At 39.5% G+C, this 25,225-nt stretch overlaps 1 protein-coding gene across 1 annotated transcript in view; it reads left to right on the top strand.

Annotated features, from left to right (window-relative positions):
* Nucleotides 1-25,225, top strand: part of LOC102308793 (GDNF family receptor alpha-4) — a gene marked incomplete at its 3' end in the record, with an annotated part of 74,889 nt that overhangs the window by 30,529 nt on the left and 19,135 nt on the right. Inside the window, 4 exon segments of the mRNA XM_005949727.3 lie at nucleotides 2,471-2,767; nucleotides 10,743-10,814; nucleotides 18,212-18,566; nucleotides 24,036-24,145. Coding sequence (XP_005949789.1) covers nucleotides 2,471-2,767; nucleotides 10,743-10,814; nucleotides 18,212-18,566; nucleotides 24,036-24,145 — 834 coding nt within the window.

Below are 25,225 nucleotides of genomic sequence, written 5' to 3'. Positions count from 1 at the left end.
TGAAAGCTCCCCGAGCCACGTAAAGAGAAAAGGAAATTGCCAAACCAGGACAAGTTACCTTGTTTTGTGTTTTTTGTGCACATATAAAAAAAATACTACAGCTTTCTTTTGTATGCATGTCTTTAATCAAGAAGTCAAGATCAAAATCAAGAACTTATCATTTCAGGAATAGAAGAAGTGGTCAGAGAAGTAAGACTGAACAGCACAATAAGACAACAGTTCTAGATCATCATAGTTCTAATGAAAAACATGTGAAACTCATTAACTTTTTATGATAAGACAACAATATGCTACACTCCTGGTTTAATACAATCTTTTATCTCGTTACAACTGAACAATTGTTGAATGCTATTGCAGTGGATTGATAGTACTTAGCTTTAAAGTTTATGATAATCATTGGTTTTGCATCTACTCCTGATGGTGTCCAGGGGTTGGATTGGATGTTGGTGTTACCACTCATCTTCAGTGTCATGCACTCATGCCACCAAAAATAATCTTAACACAAAATAATAAAAGCTTCCTTTATGTAAATCAAACAAACCAACAAAAACAACTGACAGTTGTATGGTGGTTAGCACTCATGGGAAGAAGGTCCTAGGCTTGTATAGAGCCTGGAACCTTTCTGTGTTGAGTTTTCTTCATGTCTGCGTGGTTTGTCTCTGGATATTCTGTTGTGGTATGATTGAGACATGGCGGATACATAGATCGTTAGTCAAACCCATCTTTGTTCATTCCTCATGCATCACACCACAACCTCCAACAACCCCTGCTTCCCCGTGTTTTTAACACTGCAGGCGTGATTGCGGATGCCATGCAGGTGCCTCCACACGGCAACGCCGACCACGCCTCACCACATCTGTCTTCCTCCAACAGTCCAAAGAAATGCATGGGGCCAGGTTAATTGGTCATTTTAAATTGCTGACAAGTGTGAGTCTTAGCCCAGACTGGCAACCGGTCCTAAATTTTGTAAATGTTTTATCACTACCAATACTAGTGCAGAATTAATGTACAGCATATATGTTAAAGGGTACCTAGGCAACTGGAACCTGGAATTTCCACAACTGACCAACTATCAGCTTAAAATAATATGTGATATCCAAATTGCTTCCAGTTTTTGCAGTGTAAGTTTTATACTTATTTTTGTATAGTAATTTATATTTTCTTTGTTTCCTGGGGTCTAAAAATTTGGAGGAGAGTGGCATAAAAATGGCATATTCTGATTGCTAGGGTCAGTGTTTTCAATATTGAAATAATCAAAACTGAAATATTCCTACCTGGCAGCATGGTGCAAACAGCAAGAAGGTTCTGAGTTCGACCCTGCCATCTTGCTGTGGCTATTTGCATCTCTGGTATTCTGGCTTCCTCCCACAGTCCAAAGACATGCAGTTACTAGGGTTACAATTGCATTTGTCCCTAACCATCGGGAACCCCCACGTTAACTTTTATCGAGTGGCAAAAAGCTAGCGTTCATCCTCCAGCTTCACTCTGTTGATGTTATGCTAACATAGCTGCGTTGCTAGTGATCACGTCGACATCATTTTATACCAGCTAGCCCAACTTCAGTAATCCTACAAACGTCATGCTGTTTAGTTTTCTGTCGTCATTTATGTTGGAAGTGGTAGCAGAGCTGAGTTTTAATTTTTCAGAAATCTCTCAGTCAGAACATGCTATATCATGTTTAGGTGGAAGCTAGCGAGCTAACTTCTTGCTAACTCCTAACTCCGTTAAATTTAATAAATTCTGTTTTCATGGATGCCTGGATGTTAAACTTAACTGTTACACCTGGTAAAGCAGGGACGCTGATCATTTTATTAAAGATGAAAGAATTTAGACAGTTTTTAACTCTTAGTGATGCTGCAGTGTTCGTTTGACGTTGAGACCTGAGGAGAACGGAGTTTAGGACCCAGGTTACTCAGCAAGACTCATGACTACGGAATCTGTAATGCTCCGGCAATCCATGAAGTGATGTGGCTTCGTAGCTTACCAAAGTCGTACTAAAACATTTTTGACAGATTTTTGAGCACCGTGTACTACATAAAATTGGTTCAAGGTCAGTAAGCACAACCAGAATTCATACATAAGGCGCACTGGATTATAAGGTGCACTGATGCACTAATATGAAAGTGAAAACATACGCCTTATAGTGCGGAAAATACAGTTTTATCTTGAGAGTATGGACCTATGAGGGTGCAGAAAGCCAGTGACTGAGTCCAGAAGAAGGTGCTGTTGCTTATTAGCTGTGGTGCGCCACTCAACATTTTATTCTCTATCAGAAAAAATTGTGCTCCACAAAAGAGTAAACATATAACAGTGCAAACAGTAAAGCTAACATTTAGCTTATCTTATCTTAGCTGCAATAGTTTGCTGGCTATGCAAGTCACTATATGTATAGGCTGTAAGTATTTTCTCTAAGACCTTGTCACGGCATAATAATGCAGTGTATCTGATGTTAACTTTTTTGCTTTCCTAGGTGTGTTGCCATCCTCAGCATCCATCTTTAACTTCCCTGCCCCCACCATCGACTGTGTTGAAGCTCATCGTGTGTGCTCCGTTGAACCCACGTGCGAGGCATTGTATCGAGGCTTGGAGCTATGTGCAGAAGATGCAGCGGTGTCCCCGCAGGCAGAACAGTTGGCATCTGAGTGCGTGGAGAGGCGGGATGCCCTGCTAGCCAAACACCCCTCTCTACTGACCTGCAAATGTCAGCGTGGTTTCCGTAAGGAGGAGCTGTGCCTGCGCATATACTGGAGGGTTCGCCTGCTGCCAGGTCAGTGTGGTTGGATCGTGTTGGAGGTGTATATCTAAAACTCAACTAAACTCTTTGGATAGCATAAGGTTTAAAGTTAGGGGTGTGGTCATTTCAGTTTAAAAGTATCCTGACTAATCCAGCTGAAGCTGATAGTGTTGAGTGATACTACGTATTTTGGTATCAATAGCAAGTAAATACAGGACCAGTACTGCAGATACCAACAGCGATACTTATAGTTCTAACTGTTTAGAGGAGAAGATTTATGAGATGAATCATTACCACTTAATTTAAAATTTAATGACCTGAATGTATTTTAAATAATTTAAAAAATACCTTTTAGGTTTTCAAATATTTTGGGTTTTTCTGAGACCTGGAACTTAAAATTACTTGGTGTTATACCAGTTTAAATGTATTTTATAAATAAGATAAACAGTCAACATAAAGGGTTAATATATTCAGACATGTTTCGTGGTTCATGTTTGAGGTATATATTTTCAAATCCAATAAATTAATTTTATTAGATTTAATAAAAAATATAAGGAGCGGGCTGAGGTGGTTCGGGTATCTCACAAGGATGCCTCCTGGGCTCATCTTGGGTGAGGTTTTCTGGGCATGTCCCACCGGGAGGAGGCCCTAGGGCAGACCCAAGACACGCTGGAATAAAGTAACTTATTTAACACAATTCAGTGGGCTGAATATATAATTTAAATGTCTCAATATAGGGCACCATGGTGGTGCAGTGTTTAGCACTGTTGCTCACAGCAATGGTCCTGAGTTTGACTCCAGGCCTTTTTACATGTCCTCCCTGTGTTTATGTGGGTTCTCTCCTGGTACTCTGCCTTCCTCCCACAATCCAAAGACATGCAGTTAATGGGGTTAGGCTATTTGGTGATTCTATATTACCCGCTGGGGTAGGCTTCAGCCCCCCCATGACCCTGATAAGGACAAGTGGAAACGAATAGATAGATGGGTCTGTGAATATAGTCTAATTCAGTTATCAGTTTGTTAAAGTAACAGCTGTGATGATCAGTGACACTAAGTAATGTTGAAAGAACAACCTGAATCATGACTAATGTCCCAGCAGTGCCCTCAGACGAGTTAATGGGATGGCTGTAGCTCAGGAGGTAGAGCAGGTCATCTACTGATTGGAAGGTTGGTGGTTTGATCCCTGACTCCCCCAGTCTGCATGGGGGAGCCAGGGATTCTTGGTGAAGACATTAACCCCAAGTTGCTCTTTGATGCATCCATTGGAATGCTTCAGAAATGAATGTGTTTTAATGTTAGCTAGTAAGCCCTTAAAGCATAGAAAGAAAGCACTTGTGTGAGTGTGGCATGTGGTATAAAGCGTGACGAGTGCTCTGGGAGAGTAGAAAAGTGCTATTAAAGCATCAGTTCATTTACTAAGAGATTACTTTGACCACTATATGAGCTACCTGGATATTCTTTGCATTTCTGGAAGGACTGGAACAGTGGCATCTGTCTCTACGCTGGCGGTCGGGGTCTGTCTGTGGAATTTCTTGTTATTGTTTCTTTTCCTGCTGTTTCCAAGAAAAAGCTTTTATTTTTTTTTCTGGCCTTTCATGTATTTATATAGGTTTGTTTTGTTGCCACAGTAGAGAATTGCCTCTGCATGCACATTACTGTTTGCAACGTTTCCATTCACATTCATAAAATATAGTATGTACTGTTTTGAAGGCTATCTTTATACTTCAAAAGTCTCAAGTATATTTAAAGCTTGTGCTTTATTATTTTTGTATGACATATATATTAGGTATAGTGGAGGCATGCCAGTGTGGAAGGTAAATGTGATATAGAAGCTACTATTATATCACATTCGCTACACATTTTGTATGTAATGATTGAATCTACATTGTAGGTATAATTGTCAGATATTACAGTGTTTTCAATATATCTGTGTGTGAGTCTACTCATCAACATCATGCCTCAAGAGTTTATGCTCACTAACCAAATAACAGCACCTACATCCTTGTTTCTGACAGGTTACATAGAAGATCATTAGCAGCAGTATTTTGACACACTGTTGATACTTTTTTTTTCTTTTTTTACTCAGGCAACCATATGCATCTATGTACTTTCTTATGTTATAAAAAGACTTTCTAGTGACTACTCTATATTCAGTCATTGCTAATTTTAGCCCTTTTATTCAAGACAGAATCTCTTTTTTAACCAACAAACTTGTCATAATCCCAAACCAGTCTTGTGTACAAATGAAGCCCTGCTAAAGACTCCTCAGTCTGAACACACAGACTCACAGGAGTCTATCTTCTATGCTGGTGGGATTTGTGCATCAGTAAGTGAGCTAACACAAGCCTACGGACTCCACCTCCCCTGTGGCCTATTAGTCAGTGGAGCATTAGTGTAATTACACACTCTTCAGTTCCCTATGCTACTAGGCTGCTCTAGCATGTCATTACCATAAATATATAGCCTGGAAAAGGATTTACATACATAAACACTTTACATGCCATTACATTTTTGATTGAACTTGTACTTTGGAATGCGTTTAAATAATTTGCAGGAACAAGCGCCTGGTCCACTAGTCAATTACAGCTCTGCTAATGGCTTTTACAAGTGGACAGAAGTAGCTTTTAATAACATGGGCTCATGATCACTTTGGATGTGGTATCCTGTCGGTCATATCTTGTCATTTATTTTGTCCATATTGATGAGATTTTATATGACAGAGGGATGTGTTATTGGCTGATTTCAATAAAAGGTTAAGTGTACAATATGATTTGCAATTCAGTACAAGAAACATCAAGAAGACCTAAAGAGCAGTAATATGATGAAGGGAAATGACTTTCATGGTTGTGCTTCTATAGTCGTTAAAATAATGGATGCATAGACCACACATGTTGAGTGATGTGTTGTATGTGGGGTAAGATGAGAACACCAATTAGTATATGTGCCAACCCTAAAGGGACATCTGAGGTGTCATCACTAAATATGCTGGTGACTCTGACTGCTCAGCAGGGCACACAGTCTCCTTGGGCTTGCACAGTTCCTGTAGAGGAACCATTTGAAGTTTCTGAGCTTGCCATAGCAAAGTAGGTAGAGGGTCAGCAGATGTGACCACTCAAAACAAACACACAAACAAAAAAACCCAACTAAGAATTTTACCTCAGTTACCTTCAATGTTAATGTCAAATCATTTCAAGTTTCCACAATATTCAAATTTCTCAATGAACAACCTATGTCCTCATAAAATATTATAATTAATTTGAAATTATATACATCACATCGCATTATATTATATAATCTTTCACCACCTGTTGTGTATGTGGCCACAGGAATTATTCAATTTTAGTTTTATTTATACAGCGCCAAATCACAACAACAGTCGCCTCAAGGTGCTTTATATTGTAAGGTAGCGCCTACATACAGAGAAAAGCCCAACAACCATAGCACTAGCCCTAGCACTTTGGCGACAGTGGGAAGGAAAAACTCCCTTTTAACAGGAAGAAACCTCCGGCAGAACCAGGCTCAGGGAGGGGCGGGGCCATCTGCGGTTGGGGTGAGAGAAGGAAGACAGATGGAACCAGTCTTTATATTAACAGGCTGAAAATTCACTTTTTATATCTGCTGCTCAGGAAAGTAAATGGACTGGTTCTTATTTAGCGCTTTTCTACTCTGACCACTCAAAGCACTTTACTTGTACATTCACCCATGGATGACTGAAATATGGCCAAAGTACGCTGTTTCTAAGTGGTTCCTATCTAAGATTCACATGCATTCATACTCTGATGGATGCATTGGAGAGTAGCATGGTTAGTATTTTACCCAAGGACACTTGGCATGTAGACTGGAGCATACTGGGATCGAACCACCAAGCTTACTGAAGACTCATAAACAGAAAACTCAGCATCATTAGCACCTTGATGTCCTCAGACTTAGGTGAAGAGGCAGGTTCTGACCAGGGTGAGAAGCAGAGAGACAGTAGCCCTCTTCCGCCTGAAAAGGCGAAATAGCAAAGGATTGGCGATGTCCTGTCTGCATCAGGATGCAGATGATTGGCTGGGTAGCAAAGTGTCTGTGAGCCCCAGAGCCAGGTCCAAAATGTGGTGAGAAGCATACTGTGGTGATAGGGCTTAGAAGCAGGTCTGCTGATACAGCAACAGGAACATTAGAGGCATGTCTTTGAGTGTGAACTGTGACCAATGAGGAAATTCAGATTTCAATTTCTTTAGCTGCATTTCCATGACAGTTTTTCAGTGACATATGTCCAAAATTGTTGGGGACAAGCATTTCTAGAATTTTGCCTTCTGGTATGTTTCTCAGAGACGTTTCACCTTCATCCTAGAAGATTCTTAAGTTTTAAAACCAATCGATCATACATGTGAAGCACATAGTCAATCACAATACACAAAAATGAATAATAAACAGAACTATCATCTATCATGTATCATACAGTCTGAATGCTGTCAGGACGCGATAGCACTGTGGCTCTAACAGTCTCGTGCCAGGAGTTAGAGGTGTTGTCCATAATGCACATTAGCTCGGCTAACATCCTCCTCCACACATCTGCTATTTAGAGTTTTGGGAGCTGGCCAGACAGGGCTGCCCTTCTGCACCAATCTTCTTCTCTCAGTCAGGAGCCGCACAAGCCTTTTCCTTTACCCCTCTGTGCTGCCACTTACCCAGCAGGCAACCATCAAAGTCTTTTGGGGTGTGCAAGACATTACTGAAGACTTGTTACGACACAGTGAACTGCCCATGAGTGTCATGTGACCAGTGCCGTTCACTATTAAGGTGAACACCCAGGAATTCATACCTGTTCATGACCTTGATGTCCAAACCAGGGATGTTAACCAGTGTGATAGGTGTTGGTTTTCTCTGGAGGTTAACCACTTCTCTGAATCAAATCATTGTTGTCCTGGGCACCTGTCCCTAATTCCCTCTCCAGACATCCCTGCTTTTGTTCTGAGATTGAGTCTAATTCACTGTCAGATGATCTCTATAGACTCTAGAGGGTTTCTTTAGGCTCTTCTTGTTTGTGTTCTTCTTTTTCTTCAACCAAAATAAAAAACATCATTTTGGTAAAATTTGGTAAAATTAAACCATGTGGGTTGGTCTCCACATGTCCTCTGCCAGAATGTCTGAACAATTATATAGCATGCATACAGTTATCAGCAGAGATGCCTGTCCAGTGGGTTGTGTTTGAGTGTGTAAGGCCTATTTGTGTTCAGTACAGAGTTTTGTATTTTATAAGTTGTCAGTTGGGGCTTTTAGTCATTTTGAATGTGTTTTGTTTGGACATTTTATTCTTGTTTGATGGTTATATATTTTGATAAACATTCTTAGAATAAAATAATAAAGTTTCTGTATTCAATAACATATCCTAGATTTTTTTATCCTCTTTGTTTGTTTTATGATACAAATGTCAGATGTTTGTCTGTCTTACTACACTGTATTGCCAAAAGTATTCGCTCGTCTACCTTTACATGCATATGAACTCAAGTTAACCTATTCTTGGAAAAATGGAAAAATGGAAATGGAAAAGTCTCTTTTTTTAAACTTGTTTTATTAGTTTTAATCTTTTAACTTTATGCATCAAGCAAACATTTAATTATCTGCAACATTCTCTGACTGGAATAAATTAGTTTAACATTTAAACCTATTTTCTGCACATTCCAGCACATAAAATAAAATATTTATTGTGTTTACACTCAGTCTTTCAAATAGATGCAAGTGAAACACAGCAGAAAATAAATAAAGTCAAAGACTCAGCGGTCCTGTTGCTCTATTTTCACCTGTAAAGCAGGAGTGGGGCAGGCGGAGGTTTACCCTGGTGCAGGTGTGCCGCGGTCAGTGGAAGAATCCGCGAGTTTCTCTGTGAGTTTCCCATTACGTCGTAGCTACTCGGTGCTTGTTGGAAGTTTAGGGGTTTTTCGCTGTAAAAAGAAGTTTTCTTCCCACGCACAGCGGACACTCATGTTTTTGTCACTTTTTATGGAATCAAACTCAAAGTAAGGTCAGTACTTCCACGCTTTAAACGCTGCACGCTCATACTCTCTCTGCACTCGATATATGATCCATTGTTGATCTGCACACAGCTGCTGTCACGAACGGCACACTCGCTTACGTCACTGTCATGAGACATTCTCGCAAAAAATCACAGTTTTAGTAACGCAGTAACGCAGCGTTCCTATGGGAAAGTAACCGTAATCTTATTACTTTTTTGCAATAGTAATCCCTTACTTTACTCGTTACTTGAATAAAGTAATCAGATTACAGTAACGCATTACTGCCCATCTCTGGTTGTGATATCCATTATCTTCAGCTGGGGTATTAGCTTTTATCAGGCAGGACTCGCATGTCTTGCCTCCTCGTGATGATAGCGTGTACTTCTATGCTTGCAGCTCTGTAACAGTCCACCAAAAGTTCTTTACAGTTGAGCCCATGGAGCAGACAAGCAATCTGTGCTAGCTGCTTAGGTCTCACCTGGGAACAGTTCTCCACTGCAGTACGGTTCTCTGAAGTGGGACTTAACAAACATTCACACACATTGATAATTGTTATTAATCTCTCTGTTATAAGTTACCCCTCTTAAACCAAGCGAATTGTGTCAACATCTTCAGAGGCTGTTGTGTTCTTCTTCCCTTTCTTCCTATTCATTTCCCCCTCACATCCCAGCCAATTGCAACAAGGAGACCAACAGTCTAAAAAAAGCCCTTCAGTGTTACTTAATATGAAACCGTCATTTTGTATTTCTTCAGTGAACCATCTACATCCTCATGAAACATTATAATGCATATTATATGTACATTACATTACACCACATTATGTCATATTGCCTTTCATTGCCTTGTGTTACCATTCTGTTTGTGTCAAATATGTTTATTTCATCCCCATATTATCATCAGGCCTACAATTGTTAATATTAACCAGCTGCCGTGAAAACTAAAATATGAACTGTCATTCCTGTTAGCGCAGAAAATAGCACCGGTCTATTTTACCCTGCCTGATACAGAGTAAACTGGCTTCCATCCTGGAACCAGGCCTGGTGAGGGAGTACGTGGGAAAGCGCCCAATGGCTCGTTCTTTTGGCCGAGCCTGAAAAGGAAAAATGGGCCTGCCCTCCTGCAGGCTCACAGTAGGTGCCACAGGGGTTGGCTGTGATGTGCGTTAGACAGCAGTCAAAGGTGGAGGCCCTGGTGGCCCAAACCCTGGCTTTTCAGACTTTGCCATGAGGAGTCCATGTGTAGACTCATGACAAACCGCTCAGATCTCTCAGCTGGCATGAGAATAATGAATTGGATGGATGAGCGTGAGCTGGAGAAGGTAGCTGGAGAGGGCGAGCCTAGGTTTTTCTGCTTCTGTGACCTGGCTCTGGATAAACATCATGGTTATTGGTGTTCCCAGTTCAGTGGGTCTCTTTTTGACTTGGGACTTTTTCTAAGTGAATTTGAAGTAATGGTGTAGGACTGTGGCACTTCAGTTAAACTGAACAACCTCAGAGTTAACCTAAAACCAATCAGTAAGCATGAGCCAATTTCTTTCCTCGGGAATCTGTAATTAATTAAATCCTTTAATTATGAAAACAGATGTGTGAATATAAGTGGGGAATTCCGATATCATTTCGATGCATTACCTAAGTTTTTCTTTTAACCTCCTAAGACCCCAACTCTTCCACAGCATGCATTTTTAATTTCTCTCTGATATTTGGGCTGATTGGGGCCCGATGAATGTAAAAACAAAGAATTACCAGATTTTTACCCAATTTTTGTTTCTAAGAAAAATGAGAGCCACAAATGAGGATGTTCGTTTAAAATTTTGATAGAACAGTGGTAGTATAATGTCCTCGTAAGTGGACATCAGGCCCTTGTAGAGCAAAATTGAGTATTTGGGTCTAAATAAACAAAAATGTGATGTCCACATATGTGGACGCCAGGTCCTAGGAGGTTAAATATGTTTGCCTTATCATAAACAGACAGATAGGTTTGCTAATGTTTGTGTGTTCCTTTGTCCCCAGGGGAGGAGGAGCTGGAAACATCTCCATATGACGACATGCTTGTGGATACACACATGGCTTCGTTAGTGGCAGGTAAAACACACACTGATAAGCACATGGTCACTTGTGCAGTCTTTTTTTCACGATTAACCACATTGAGTTTGTGGACTTGCACATTGAGTTTTTAATGACATAGATGTCTATAGCAGTGAAGCAGATCAATGGCTCACTAAGCCTCAGAGATGTTGTTAAGTATATATCAATCAATATCATGTAGTGACACTGATCTTTTACTGTTTTTTTCTAATCTCTGCTTTTCTAAGTCCATTTACATCAACAATATTTTCACCATCAGGGTTTTCAGTGTGCACTCACATTAGTGGTGTTAGGTCGGTCTCCTTTGTTCAGCTGCATATTTTCTTTTATCCAGAAATGTCCCAGCATCTACTTATCTGAATGGAACAGACACGCAACAGGCATTTATTGTTATGAAAAACATATCCTAAAAAAACTGGTGATTACTTTTGGACATATCCAAAAGAGCATAAACTGTCAAATGTCTCAAGCTAATAGGTAGCTATAACACTGATAAGAAACATACTCAAGGTTCCCAGGGGAGGAATCCCAGTCTACTCCGGGTAAAATAAGTATTGAACATGTTCCAAGTAAATATATTTCTAAAGGTGCTATGAAATCTGATGTTGGTAACAGCCCATCCAATCCACACATTCAAAGAAATCAAACCATAGAGGTCCATAAATTAAACGAAGTGCTATAGTGAGAAATGAACATGCTTACAGAGAGTTGTTTAATACTCCATACAAAAGCCTTTATTGGTAATCAATTCAAGACGCCTTTTATATGGGGAAACTAGGTGCAAACATTGCTCAGGTCTGATTTTGGCCCATTCTTCCACCTTAACAGTCTCCAAACCCTGAAAGTTCGGTGGGTCCCTTCTATGACCTCAGTTCTTCAGTTCTTTCCATAGATTTTGAATTGGATTCAGGTCATATGTTTGGCTGGGCCATTCTAGGAGCTTTATCTTCTTTCTCTGCAACCAATTGAAACCACATTTTTCATCTTCATGGTAGATGGCATCAGATTTTTTTATCAAGAATGTCTTGGTACATTTTTACATTCATCTTTCCTTCACTTATATGAAGTGTCAGGTGGTGGAAAACAGCCCCACACTTTGATGTACCTACTTCCAAACATCACTGTTCATATGGTGTTATAAAGTGCCTTTTGACCAGCAAGTGCCTCAGATATGGTGTATTTTATGGCATTCAAAGAGTTAAATTTAAAACTTAAAAAAAGGTTCAATATGCTTTTTTCAGAAAGTGAATCTTGTGTGGTGACACCCTGGAGGTTTACTTGTTTTCTTTGAGATTATTGGACCTGCCGATTCCAAGTCTTTCTGTAGCTTTCTACAAGTGGTCCTTGGATCTTGGACAATTCTTCTGATAATTATTTTCTCTCTGTCTGAAATCTTGCTAGGAGTGCCAGGTTGTGGTTGGTTTTTGGTGAAATTATGTTCTTTCCACATCTGGATTATGGCCCCAAGAATGCTTACTGGAAGCTTCATTATTTTAGAAATCATTTTATAACCAATGCCATCAGTATATTTTAGAACGATAAGGTTGTGAAGGTCTTGAAATCAATCAGTCTTGAAATTTTTCTGTTTTTTCTGTTTTCTTTTTGTTAGTGTAAGTCTTTATTTACTTTGTTATCGACATCTGATGAGAATTTCATGTCAGTAGTATCGTTAGAAATATATTATTAACTATATTATGTTATTTATCTACTTATTTTACCTGCTGTAGATTCAGAGGGTCATTTTTTTAAAGAGTACTAGTACTCGGTGAGAAGAATTACTGTGATTAATTTTACACCTTTAAAAAAAACAAACTGTATCCCATAATTTACAGCATAGGACAATCTTATGTACATGACAAATGAGTAATACTTACCCCACATTTGGGAAATTCTTTTGCTACAGTAGTTATAACCACACCAACTTACACAGAACACATTACACATCGTTTAGCTGCACACATTGAAGCACCTGCTTATCCCCTTTTTGTGTACAGCCTCTCTGTTGTTCTTCCAGTTCAGCCTGTGGATACAAGCTGTTTGTTTGTGACAGAGCTTAAGATAAACTTTATTGTTCAACTTGCCATGTAGATCAATAAGAGACCAAACTGCTACTCCTGAATGATTGATGCCGTTCACATTCTCACTTCACAAAATCTTTCCCCAGATTTCCCCCAAATATATTTTTTTCTCATCTGAACTAGCTAAATTAAATTTCCCTCATCACAAAAATGAACTTTGGGCCAGTTTTCCTCCATAAAAACAACATACTACTTAGAAATTTCTGCAGCGACCGAGCATCACAAAAGAGAAACAAAAGGTTAGACTGAAATGTTGTAAATGTTCCCAAGCAGCATTACGCTGCATGCTGATATCGACCCATTCAAAAGTCCACCTGCAGTGTTACACAGACAGTGGGTAATCAGACTGTCATCCATTTGTCTTATTTGGATATCCTGTATCCAAACCGAAAATGTTACCAGAAAATTGAAGAACTTTGGATCACAGGCAAGATTCGTGCCAATAACAGATGTTATAGTGTTCTCTAGCTGTAAATGTAATTTTATTTTTATTTATTAATTTTAGATACCACTTCATTCATTTGAATCAAATTAGAAAAACTTTAATGTAGGAAAGTAATAAGTATTATTTATATGGTATGAGTATATATATAGGGTATTATCATTTATTTTGTGTATATGCAGGAGTTAAAATAACCCAGAATGATCTAGATTGGGATTCAGGCACCTTCATTTAATGAGCAATTAAAGCTGACTGGCAGTTTAATACAAAATATTGTCAAGCAATTTTAATTTTTATGAGCTCCATTCTCATATTCTTTGTCTCTGATGCCACAGAGACAGCTAAGCCACCACACGATCCTGCCTGCAATTGTGTTTTCATCACATATGATATGTTCAGATATGAAGTTGTGCTTAAGGTATTTCAGCATCTAGATAGTTTTACAGAAGTGGAGCATATTCACAGTAACCTTTAAACAAATTAATGTGTGAATTCTTTGAAGATTATTTTCTAAATTAAAGAATGCTCAGCAAGTTTGATAAGCTAAACATTTGAAGCTTATATATAATGTTCTAATCTATCCAAGGTTTTAAATCGGATATTGAATATGTACATGAGATGTTGCTGAATTTATCTGGATGTTTCTTATTCTAAAATGTCTTCAAAAGCACATTAGATGAGAATAATTTAAGGTTTATATTAGACAACAGTTATATTACAAACTGGGTAGTTTGCAGTACTGAAATTGTAGTATGTTTAACTGGTGAAGAGCAGAATGTGGTACCCTTGGTCGCTTCTAGCTTAGCTCCTGACAAACTTGATGGGTTCCACCATCTGCTAAATCTCAGAATTCAAGACATGGTGAAGACACATTGAAACACCACGACTCGGATGAACTCGGATCAACTGGTTTTCCATTACAGCCCAGAGTGAATGCTTGTTGTCATAGCCTGGGTGCCTCGTGATTTATTTAATATGATTGATTGGTTTTGATTGATTGGTAATTTTTATTTCAACATGTGAACAATATACAGGTACATTTAGAAAAGAAATAAGAGAGAAAAAAAATACTATACAAATTACATACAAAAAAACATTCTGATTAATTTACATGTTGAAAGGGAGTGGGAAGAAGTATACACTTATTTAATCCCACCCCTTTGCCATAAATTATCAGTGAATATTTAGTCAGCTTCCTTACTGATATAATTTGTAATAAAAATAGTGAACAGATTTCTGATATACTATATACTATAATATCACATCATGAATTTTTTGTTTGTTTGTTTGTTTTTAAATAGAGACATTCACTTAATTTAAATATTTTCCTTTTCTTTATAGATCGAGAAGATCATATTTTTATAACTCTTTTTGAACAGTTTTATGTTTGGACATTGCTTTAATTCCATATTCAGTTTGTTCCATAGTTTCACTCCATGAACAGAAACACAAAAGCCTTTTCTTGTAGTACGTACCTTCATTGTTTTGAAGTTACAAAAACCCCTTAAATTATAACTTCCTTCTTTCAAAAAAAACATACTCTGAATATTACCTGGCAGTTCTTTATTTTTTGCTTTGAATAGAATTTGTGCTGTTTGGAATTTCACTATATCGTCAATTTTCAATATTTCAGACTGCAAAAATAGTGAGTTTGTATGTTCCCTATAACCTGCATTGTGGATGATTCGAATTGCTTTTTTTTGAAGAGTAAAAAGTGAATGTAATGTGGTTTTATAGTTATTGCCCCAGACCTCTGCACAATAGCTTAAGTATGGTGAAACCAGTGAACAGTAGAGAATATGAAGTGATGTTCTGTCGAATACCTGTTTTGCCTTGTTTAGTACTGCAATGCTTCGTGATACTTTGGAATGAATATATCTTACGTGAGCTCTCCAGTTAAGTTTTTCATCTATTATTACCCCCAGAAATTTATTTGTATTTAAACTACTATTTCCAAATAACATCAGTTTAGATTTATTCAAATTTAATGATAATTTGTTTTTATCAAGCCAGAACTTCACTTTACTTATTTCATTAGTCATATCCTCCAATAAATTCTGCAGATCATCACCAGAGCAAAAAATGTTTGTATCGTCAGCAAAGAGAACCATTTTTAATACTTTGGACACTTTACAGATGTCGTTAATGTACAAGTTGAAGAATTTTGGACCCAAAACTGACCCTTGGGGTACACCACAAGCAATGTCCATACATAAGGAGCAACCACCATTTATTTTCACAAACTGCTTTCTGTCACTTAAATAACTCCGGACCCAATCTAAAACTACCCCTCTGACACCATAACGTTCCAGTTTTCTTATTAATATATCATGATCTATAGTGTCAAATGCCTTTGTCAAGTCTATGAATAACCCAGCCACATATTGCTTTTTGTCTATGGAATTTGTGATGTATTCTATTGAATCTAATAGTGCCGATGATGTTGATCTGCTTGATCTGAATCCGTACTGACTCTCAGTGAGTAGTTTATGTTTATCTATAAATTTTTCCAGTCTGTTTTTAAACAGTTTTTCAAGAACTTTTGAGAATTGAGGTAGTAAAGAGACCGGCCTGTAGTTTGTGAAATGGTGTTTGTTTCCAGATTTGTATAGAGGTATAACTTTTGCTATTTTCATTCTGTCTGGAAATCGACCAGTTTGAAATGATAAATTACAGATGTATGTAAATGGTTTTATAATAGCCTCAATGACTCTTTTAACCACTATCATATCAATATCATTACAATCCAAAGATTTGTGATTTTTACATTTTTTGACAATTTCAAGAACTTCATTTTCATCAACGGCTGTGAGAAACATAGAATATGGATTTCTGTCAATCAGTGTATCGGGTTTTTCCTGTGCTTTCCCAGGATGAGTGATTGTTCTTGCTAAATTTGGTCCAGCAGTTACAAAGAATTCATTGAGACTATTTGCCACAACATCCATATTGTATTCTTCATGGTCATTACAAATGAAATACTTGGGATAGTTCTTTTGTCCAGTCCCACATTTTATAACACTATTCAGGATTTCCCATAATCTTTTATTATTATTTCTATTTATATCTAATTGCTTCTTATAGTATTCCTTTTTACTAAATCTAAGTATATTAGTTAACCTATTTTTATATCTTTTGTATCTGATTTCAGCATCTTTAGTTCTTGTTCTTAAGAACTCTCTGTATAGAGCATTTTTCTTTATACATGCATTTTGCAGACCTTTTGTTATCCATGGACAGTCCATATATTTTTGTTTCCTACTATATTGCTTTATTGGACAGTTGGTATTGTACAGTAATGTAAATATTCTAAGGAATTTATTATTTATTTATTAATATGCAACACGAATGGTACAACAAAGGTGGCACGAATGAGGCAAGAATGTGCCTGCTGCTTGTTCGGGGGCTTTTCCTCCAATTCCTCAGGTAATCACTGCAGTTTTTCTGTAGCCATTTCCCTCGTTCCCAGGTTTCAAAAATGGCGTTTTTAATTATTGTGAACAAGACGCTCTCATGACTCATCGAGTGACCAGGAAATCGGTGGCATGCAGCGTGGCCATGTCACATTTTAGTTCCTGGTTGGATTGCTTGGAACCCCGGCCGAGCAGGTACTAAAAAAGTACCTGGTACCAGGTAATATGACATAAAGGAAAACCCTGGCGAGTCAATCTGAGTAGTTACGAATGGAAAAGGGGCTTAACTGCAAATTTTTGCACTGTGGGTGGAAGCCGGAGTACCCGGAGAGAACCCACGCAACCACAGGGAACATGCAAACTCCACACAGAAAGGCGAACACTGAATATAGGACCTTCTTACTGTGAGGCAACAGTGTGCCACAGTGCTTTCTATTATTATTATTATTATTATTATTATTATTAAGGTTTTGAACACACGAAAAAAGGGAGGTATAAAAAGGCATGGAAAGTCATGACACAGCTGAAATCTGTCAGCAAACAGAGAACAAAACAATGGCTCTCTTAAGGCCTACAGAGGGACTTCCAAACTCCTGAAGGTTCCAGCGTCTTGGACCATATCCCAGATGTGGAAAGAACATCATTTCACCATAAACTGGTCACAACCAGTAGCCAAGGTTCTAGACAGAAGAGTGAAACGAATTATCAAAAGAATTGTTCACGAGCCCAGGACCACTTGTGGAGAGGTACAGAAAAATCTGGAATCACCAGTTACAATTGTTTTAAAGAAAACAATAAGTAATGTATTCAACTGCCATGGCCTGGATGCACACTTACCATGCAAAATTCCATTCATTCATTCATTCATTTCATTTCATTCTTGAGCAATGAAAACACTTTCACTTTGAAAATTGATAACATGTTCAATATGCATTTTACCCACAGTATTATTTCAGTTTGTAATGTCAATCTAAAACTGCTATTTTTTTCCTTTCCCCACTTTACTTTTAAGTGTTTTACCATCACATATGATTAAGCAAAAGCAACATGCATCCACCAGTTGCTGCTATTAACAAGCCTGGCCAATGCAGACATGCTGACTGTTTCAATGTGGAACCGCCTATAAAATTCAGCTCAGTAGCACACAAAACTTTGAGAATGTCTGAGAATGGCCTAAATGTGTGATCACTAATGGCCAGGCTTGGATTATAGTTTCAGGTAATGGTTTTGCTTCTGTACTGAATCAAGCTTGTTAAAACTGTGCAGGACTCTGATATTTGTTCTCTAATAGAAATGATATAGCCTTCATGTTTTTGCAAAAAGTGTTTGGAAGCCAGATCCAATTACGTGCTGATTTAAAATCCCAGGTATGAACTGATGTGTTGAGGAATGTAGTCAAAGAGTATGCTAATCCTAGGAATGAATATCTTCTCTTGGTCTATTCTTCTGACACCCCCCCAGCCTCATCTTTCATGCAACTGGGTGGTGAGAACCAGTGCTTGAAGGCAGCACAAGACTGTGGCTTGTACGAAAAGTGTGGTAACCTACGATCAGAATATGTGCTAGCCTGCACAAAGCCGATGCCTGGTACCAACAGATGTAACCAACACAAATGCCACCGATCATTACGTCGCTTTCTGGAGCGGGTGCCAGAAGAGTACAGCCTGGGTGTCCTGTTCTGCCGCTGCACTGATACCTTGTGTGGTGAGAGGAGAAGGAAAACCATTGTACCCTCCTGCTCCTACCACGACAAAGAAGGTCTGCAACTGAACTGCCTCCACCAGCAAAGCTTCTGTCGCCGAGACGACCTTTGCAGGTTAGACATAAAGCGTAGAGGCAGATGTACAGTACTGTGAGCCACCCCTACTTTCTTTATATTTTACTTTCAGTGAGCCAGAATATTTTGTAATTTTTAAAGTGATCTTGAGCAATATTTCCTCAGGCTTTCTGAAGCTTTTCTTTGGACATCCAAAGAAACATTTTAGTTAGTGTCTTTGAGCACTTCAATACATTTCTTCACCAACTAAATGATTCCCAAAGCGCTATTAGCCCAAAACTCTGTGTATCTTAGCACAGTGTGCAGTTTGACCTTAATAAAATCTGAGGAACCTTGACAAGTAGAGGACAAAAGCAGAAGATGTAAAACAACCTATCTAGAGTAGATAGGCAGTATATGAAATGTCCTTAAGAAAAAAAAAAAGGGGGGGGGGATCCTGCAAAGATCTGACATAGGACCTGAGAGATGCATCCGAGTCTTAAGTTGATCTGTCTACTCTCGGATCCAACCTCGTCAGTAATGCTCTCAGTGGAAGAGTTGCAGTTAATAAGCCATTTTTAAGGAAAGAAACCCAAAAGAAATACCAAATTACATACGATTTCAACGTAAAGAGTTAAACCAAAAAACAAAAACTTTGGATTGAAGGCCTGCTGCCAATTTTATCAGTATATATGAAGTAGGTCAGGAGAGGTTTAACAGTGAGCATTTACAGTTATCTGTAAAACTTAATGGAGGCTTTGTTATGGTTTGGGGCTACATTTCAGCCAATGAAAGATTTTGCTTCCAATGCCAAACACTTTATTCAGCAATTGACTCTTGTTTCATGTTGTTTAATGGTTTGGATAATTTAAATCTGAAGGAGCAAGACATACTAGCAGTTTAAGAAGTTATGATTCCTGTGTCCTCCTTCTATAAATTGACTCCTTATCGCAATAGAGTGGTTGGTGTGTCCCATTGGTCCCAGGAGTTATGTTGTCAGGGCCCTCTGTTCCACTCTGGAGTTACCCTTAGCGAGAGGTGGCAGGCAGCAGTGGGTATACTTGTATGTATAAAGACAAGTGGGTTGCTTTGGGTCTGGGAACAGGTCTTGTCTGTCATCTTCATCCAGTCACTGAAGTTAGGGTTCTAGTAGAGCAGAACAGCTGCTGATTTTGTAATCGTATCATCAGATCTGCCGCCGCATGTTTTGGATACTTGGGTGAAGAGAGGTGCTGAGCTGTCAACTGATCACTACCTGATAGTGAGTTGGATCAGGTGGTGGGAGGAAATGTTGGACAGACCTGGTGTACCAGTGCACTGGGAATGTCTGTCACAGTCATCAAGATCTTCTGTTTTCATCTCTGGCTTCAATTGCATTTCAAGGGAGGCCGGCAACATTAAGTCTGAGTGGACCATGTTCTGCACTTCTGCTAAGGCTGCTGCAAAGAGCTGCAACTGAAAGATTGTTGGTTGTTGGTGTCTGTGACAGCAATCTAATTTAATCTATCTAAATCTAAAATCTGTACAATCTAAAAATTGTATTCTAATTTTTGCCTCATAACTTTTGCACTGTCCACTTCCTGCTGTGACAAAACAAATTTCCCACGTGTGGGACTAATAAAGGTTATCTTATCTTATCTTATCCCAGAACCAGATGGTCGATATCAGAGGTGAAGGGAGCCATCAGGTTGAAGGAATTTTATTGGGCTTAAAGACTGTGACTGTGTTAGACTGTGGGACTCCAGTGGTAGCTGACAGGTACTGGCAGGCCAACGGGGTGCGGCACTGATGCAGAGGAGGAGGGGGACAACTCGCTAATCACTGGGGTGAAGTCACTCACGTAGTTAAACAACTGCATAGTGGCAGGCCCCTGGAGTGGATGAGAGTTCTTGAAGACTGTCGATGTAGGGCTGTCCTAGCTGACACATCTTTGCATTGTCATGTGCAGGTCTCAAATGGTTCCTCTGAATATGCAGGCTCAGGTGGTGGCTCCTATCTTTAAGAAGGGGGGCTGGAGGGTGTGCTCCAACTACAGTGGGATTCTTTGGCCTTCTTGAGAAGGTTTATGCAAGAGTAATGAAAAGACAATTCCATGTGTTAGTTGAGCCTTGGATTCAGAGGGAACAATGCTGTTTTCATCCTGGTTGTGGAACACAGGACCAACTCTTTATCCTCTTAAGGATATTAGAAGGATGTATGTTTGCCCAAGTGGTCTATATGCATTTTGTGGACTTAGAAAAGGCATTTGCCCAGGTCCCTTGTGGGGGGTGCTTTGGGAGTATGGGGTGTAAGTAGGACTCATTTCCGGTGGTTGCTGGACTCCCCCTGAGCTGCCCTTTGTCACTGATTTTGTTCAAAGTTTTTATGGATAGAACAGCATGTAAAGGGCAGCCAAGTAGTGGAGTTTCTCCACTTTGGTGGCCTGAGAATTTAGAATTAGCACCCCCAAGTCTGATCTGGAAAAAGTTGGCATACACACTCTGGATCAGGGACAACTTACTGGCCTAAGTGGAGGGGTTCGAGTATCTCGGGGTCTTGTTCATGAGTTAGAGTGGAACATAAGGCAGATGGATCCAGGAGGTGTCTGCACTGATGCAGGTGCTGTACTAATCTGTTGTGGTGAAGTGAAAGCTGAGTGTTAAAGCATAGCTATTCATTCACCAGATAATCTAGGCTCCTACCCTCACCTATGGTCATAAGCTCTGATTAGTGACTGAAAGAATGAGGTTGTGAACACAAGTGTGGAAAGAGAGCCCAGCCAAAGGGTGAGGAGCTCAGTCATTCAAGAGGGACTGAGTAGCTGCTGCTCGTCTACGCAGTTGAGGTGATTCAGGAATCTAACTAAAATGTCTTCTGTACACCTTCTAGGTGAGGTGTTCTGGGCATGTTGTACCAGGAGGGGGGCCCAGGACAGACCCAAGACTTCCTGGAGAGATATTATCTCTCAGCTGTCTTGGGAATGTCCGTATGACCTGAAAAGGGTGGCTGGGTGAGGGATGTCATGGCTTCTGTGCTGAGACTGCTGCCTGAACTCAGATAAGCATCAGGAAATGGATGGCTGATGGATGGAACAAACAGGGGCCTCAGTAGCATGTGAAAGAACCATAGACAATGACAACAGCCTGGCACTTCTAATGCTCAACTCCTCCTGGTCCCCAACTTGGTTACACATGGTCCTATTTGAAGACATGTGAAGCTAGAGAGACCAACACCCATAGTGAATTGTCTTCCAGGGGCCAGAGCAGGGGACATTAAGGGAAATTTAACCCTTGGAGGGTCATAAGGACATTTATTGTCCTTAGGCATAAAGGTGGATGTCTTTTTAAGGACCCTCCAAGGGTTAAAACTGCTGGCTGAGGGTAAAATTAAATTCCAGAAAATTATAATTCATGTCAGCAGTAATGACACCTGGTCATGTCAATCAAAGTTGACTGAAATTAATCTTGGATCGTGTGTAACTTTAGCAAAACAATTTCAGACACTGTAGTTTTCTTATGCGTACCTTATGCTGTCCGATAACGACTGACACATTTAGCTGCATGTTCTCCTTATATTGCTGGATGTCTGAGTGGTGTTCAAAAAAGGATGTGGGCATTATAGCTAATTGGTAAACTTTCTAGGGGAAATCTCGTCTGTTTAGGAGAGATGGCATCCATCCACTTTGGAGCAACTTGCATTTCTAGGAAGATTAAATGTAATTGTCACAGGACGGGGGTGCAGAAGTTTTGCACTCCAGCTTGTTAATCAAGCAAAGACCCAGACAGTTTACATTCATTCATTTATTCCTAATGTTTAGCCTTGTCCACCCTAGCTGGAAAACTTAAAAAGCAATTTCATTTGTTGTCACCACCTGAGCCTTATTCAGAGTTTTTGTCTGAATTCAAACTTTTTATCTGATTTAATGCTCATTTCAGATAAAACAATTATTGTGGGTGGTTTCAACCTCCTTATAGAGACTAAAACTAGCAGCTGCGCAAAGAAGTCCTACTATTGATTAATGCTTCAGTCTTAAACATGATCAGCCTCTCTTTTAATCAGCTATGTACAACAGGCATAACAGCTTATAGCTAATTATAGGCCAATCTCCAACCTTCCTTTATATCAAACATCCTTGAAAGAGTAGTTGTCAAACAGCTAACAGATCATCTGCAGAGGTTTATTTGAAGAGTTTCAGTCAGGTTTCAGAGCTCAGCACAGCACAGAAACAGCTTTAGTGAAGGTTACAAATGATTTTCTTATGGCCTCTGACAGTGGACTCATCTCTGTGCTTGTCCTGCTAGACCTCAGTGCAGCGTTCGATACTGTTGACCATAATATCCTATTAGAGCGATTAGAACATGCTGTAGGTATTACAGGTACTGCGCTGCAGTGGTTTGCATCATATCTATCTAATAGACCCCAATTTGTGCATGTAAATGGAGAGTCCTCTTCACACACTGAGGTTCCACAGGGCTCAGTGCTAGGACCAATTCTGTTTACATTATACATGCTTCCCTTAGGGACTATCATCAGAAGGCATAGCATACATTTTCACTGCTATGCATCCAATGATTGAAACCCTTGTTTTTCTTTAGTGAGGGAGATGCACTATTACACTGCCTCCACCAACAGTGGTTACCATATTGTTCCACCAGTCAATATAGCATTCTCTGCATCGTCTCTGCCATAGGCAGAATCTGGACTCATCACGCCACATAAAATTTCTCCACATGTTCACTTTCCAGTGCGCACGTTGCCAACACCAGCACAAATTGTGAAGGTCAATCAGCAGGCCTCCTGGCACCCTTTTGAAATCACAGATTGGCTGTGTGCAATTAGAGAGAAATCAGTCATGTTGTCCTGCAAACCTTGACTGTAAATCTGTAGAAGGTCCTAGGTGGTGAGAGTTGACAATCTTGGCTTTGTCTTCTTGGGAGTGGCCCACTTTGCAGCGTGTCTCTGACATCCCCCATATATATGGACGTGAAACTTCTATTTGGAGATGGTATTAGGGCTCACTCCAAATAAAATTGAAGCTTGGTGTTGTGGAACACCTGCTTGAAATTGCCCTACGGCATGGGCCCTGTCCACATCTATCAAACATGGCATGTTTGAAGGAGACACCAACTGACTGTTGTAGCAGGGTCCACGTTCAGAGGTGCTATTACTGAGGTGCCAATCAAACACCTGATCATCAGCTGGTGTCTACAGTAACAGAGGATCAAAACAAGAGTCAATAACAGAATAAGCTGTTTAGTATTTGGCAGATAATATTTGGCAAACTTTTCATGGGTGCAACCCATATACTCAACTGCTCAAACCATAAATGCATTTTCTTTACAAATGTGACGCCATTTAATGGGAAATGAACAGGCTTTCTAAAGACAGATGATTTTTTGCTAAGAAGTATTGCTACAGCAAAGAAATAATCAGCCAAAGAAAAATTTTCTTATTTTTGTGCTAAGTTTATTATACATAAAAAGGTGTTGTGTAAGTTAGTCTTGCCTGCTTTTAATGTTGATATTGACTGTTTGTTTGTGTTGTTGCCAGGTCCAGACTGGCTGATTTCCTCAATAACTGCCAGCCGTCTCATCTGACAGCCAGCGGCTGCCTGAAAGATTCAGCAGGCCTCTGTCTCCGAGCCTATGCCGGACTCATAGGTACTAAACACACGGGAAGGAGGGAAAAAAGACGAAAAAGCCTACTGCCTTACCAAAAAATAGAAGGCTGCAAGTGTCGGATTTGGCACGTTTGTCATTTTTATTACAGTTTCAGAGAAATTTAGAAAACATAGAGCCCTTAGTTACTTTTGAAGTGTAACAAACAAGAATCATGAAACACACAGTATGGACAAAACAATGAAAAAGAGGAAAAAGAAAAGGTAACGAGTCTGAGTGTGAGTGTTTTAACCTGTCCCATCCGACAGTTTAAAAACATGTGCATTCTACAGTCCCTCTCTTGATGTTGTAATCTATCTCATCAATAGTGTTTGAAACATTAAAATTTACAGACATTTATTTACTTGCTTATCCATGCCGGATCACAGGGCAGCAGCTGCACAGAAGCTTAGACCTCCCTCTCCACAGCCACCTTCTTCAGCTTATCCAGGGGAAGCATCAAGGCGGCCCCAGCCCAGCTGAGACATGTAATCTCTCCAGCATGTTCTAGGTCTTCCCATGGGTCTCCTTCCAGTGGGACATGCCCAGAACACCACATCCAGGAGGCACCTTGTAGGCATCTTTGTCAGATGCCCAAACCACATCAACTGGCTCCTTTTGATACGAAGGAATAGCAGCTCTACCCTGAGCCCCTCTCAAATGTCTCAACTCCTCACTCTAACCAGCCACCCTTAGAGAAACCTCATCTGCTGCAATCTCATTCTTTCAGTCACTACCATAAGCTTGTGACCATAGGTGAGGTTGATGGCGTAGATTGATCGGTAAATCGAGATCTTCGCTTTTACAGTAAGCTCTCTCTTCACCACAACAGAGTAGTACAGTGTCCCCATCACTTCTCAACCCGTCTGTCAATCTGTTGCCACCATATTCCAATCCAATCCAATCCAACTTTATTTATATAGCACTTTTAAAAACAACAAGTTGACCAAAGTGCTTTCCAATAATAAAACAGAGATAGCAGTTAAAAACCATACTTTAAGCATACAATGAAATCAATAAACAAAATAAATATATAATTAAAAAAGATAAAAATAAATCAGTGTATATATTAAATATCACAAC

This window comes from Haplochromis burtoni, unplaced genomic scaffold, assembly GCF_018398535.1.
Source record: "Haplochromis burtoni strain Fernald_Lab_line unplaced genomic scaffold, NCSU_Asbu1 Contig_672, whole genome shotgun sequence".
In the NCBI taxonomy this organism is placed as follows: domain Eukaryota; kingdom Metazoa; phylum Chordata; class Actinopteri; order Cichliformes; family Cichlidae; genus Haplochromis; species Haplochromis burtoni.
The sequence above is the reverse complement of the archived record's forward strand: the minus strand, read 5'-3'. Positions and strand labels throughout refer to the sequence as shown.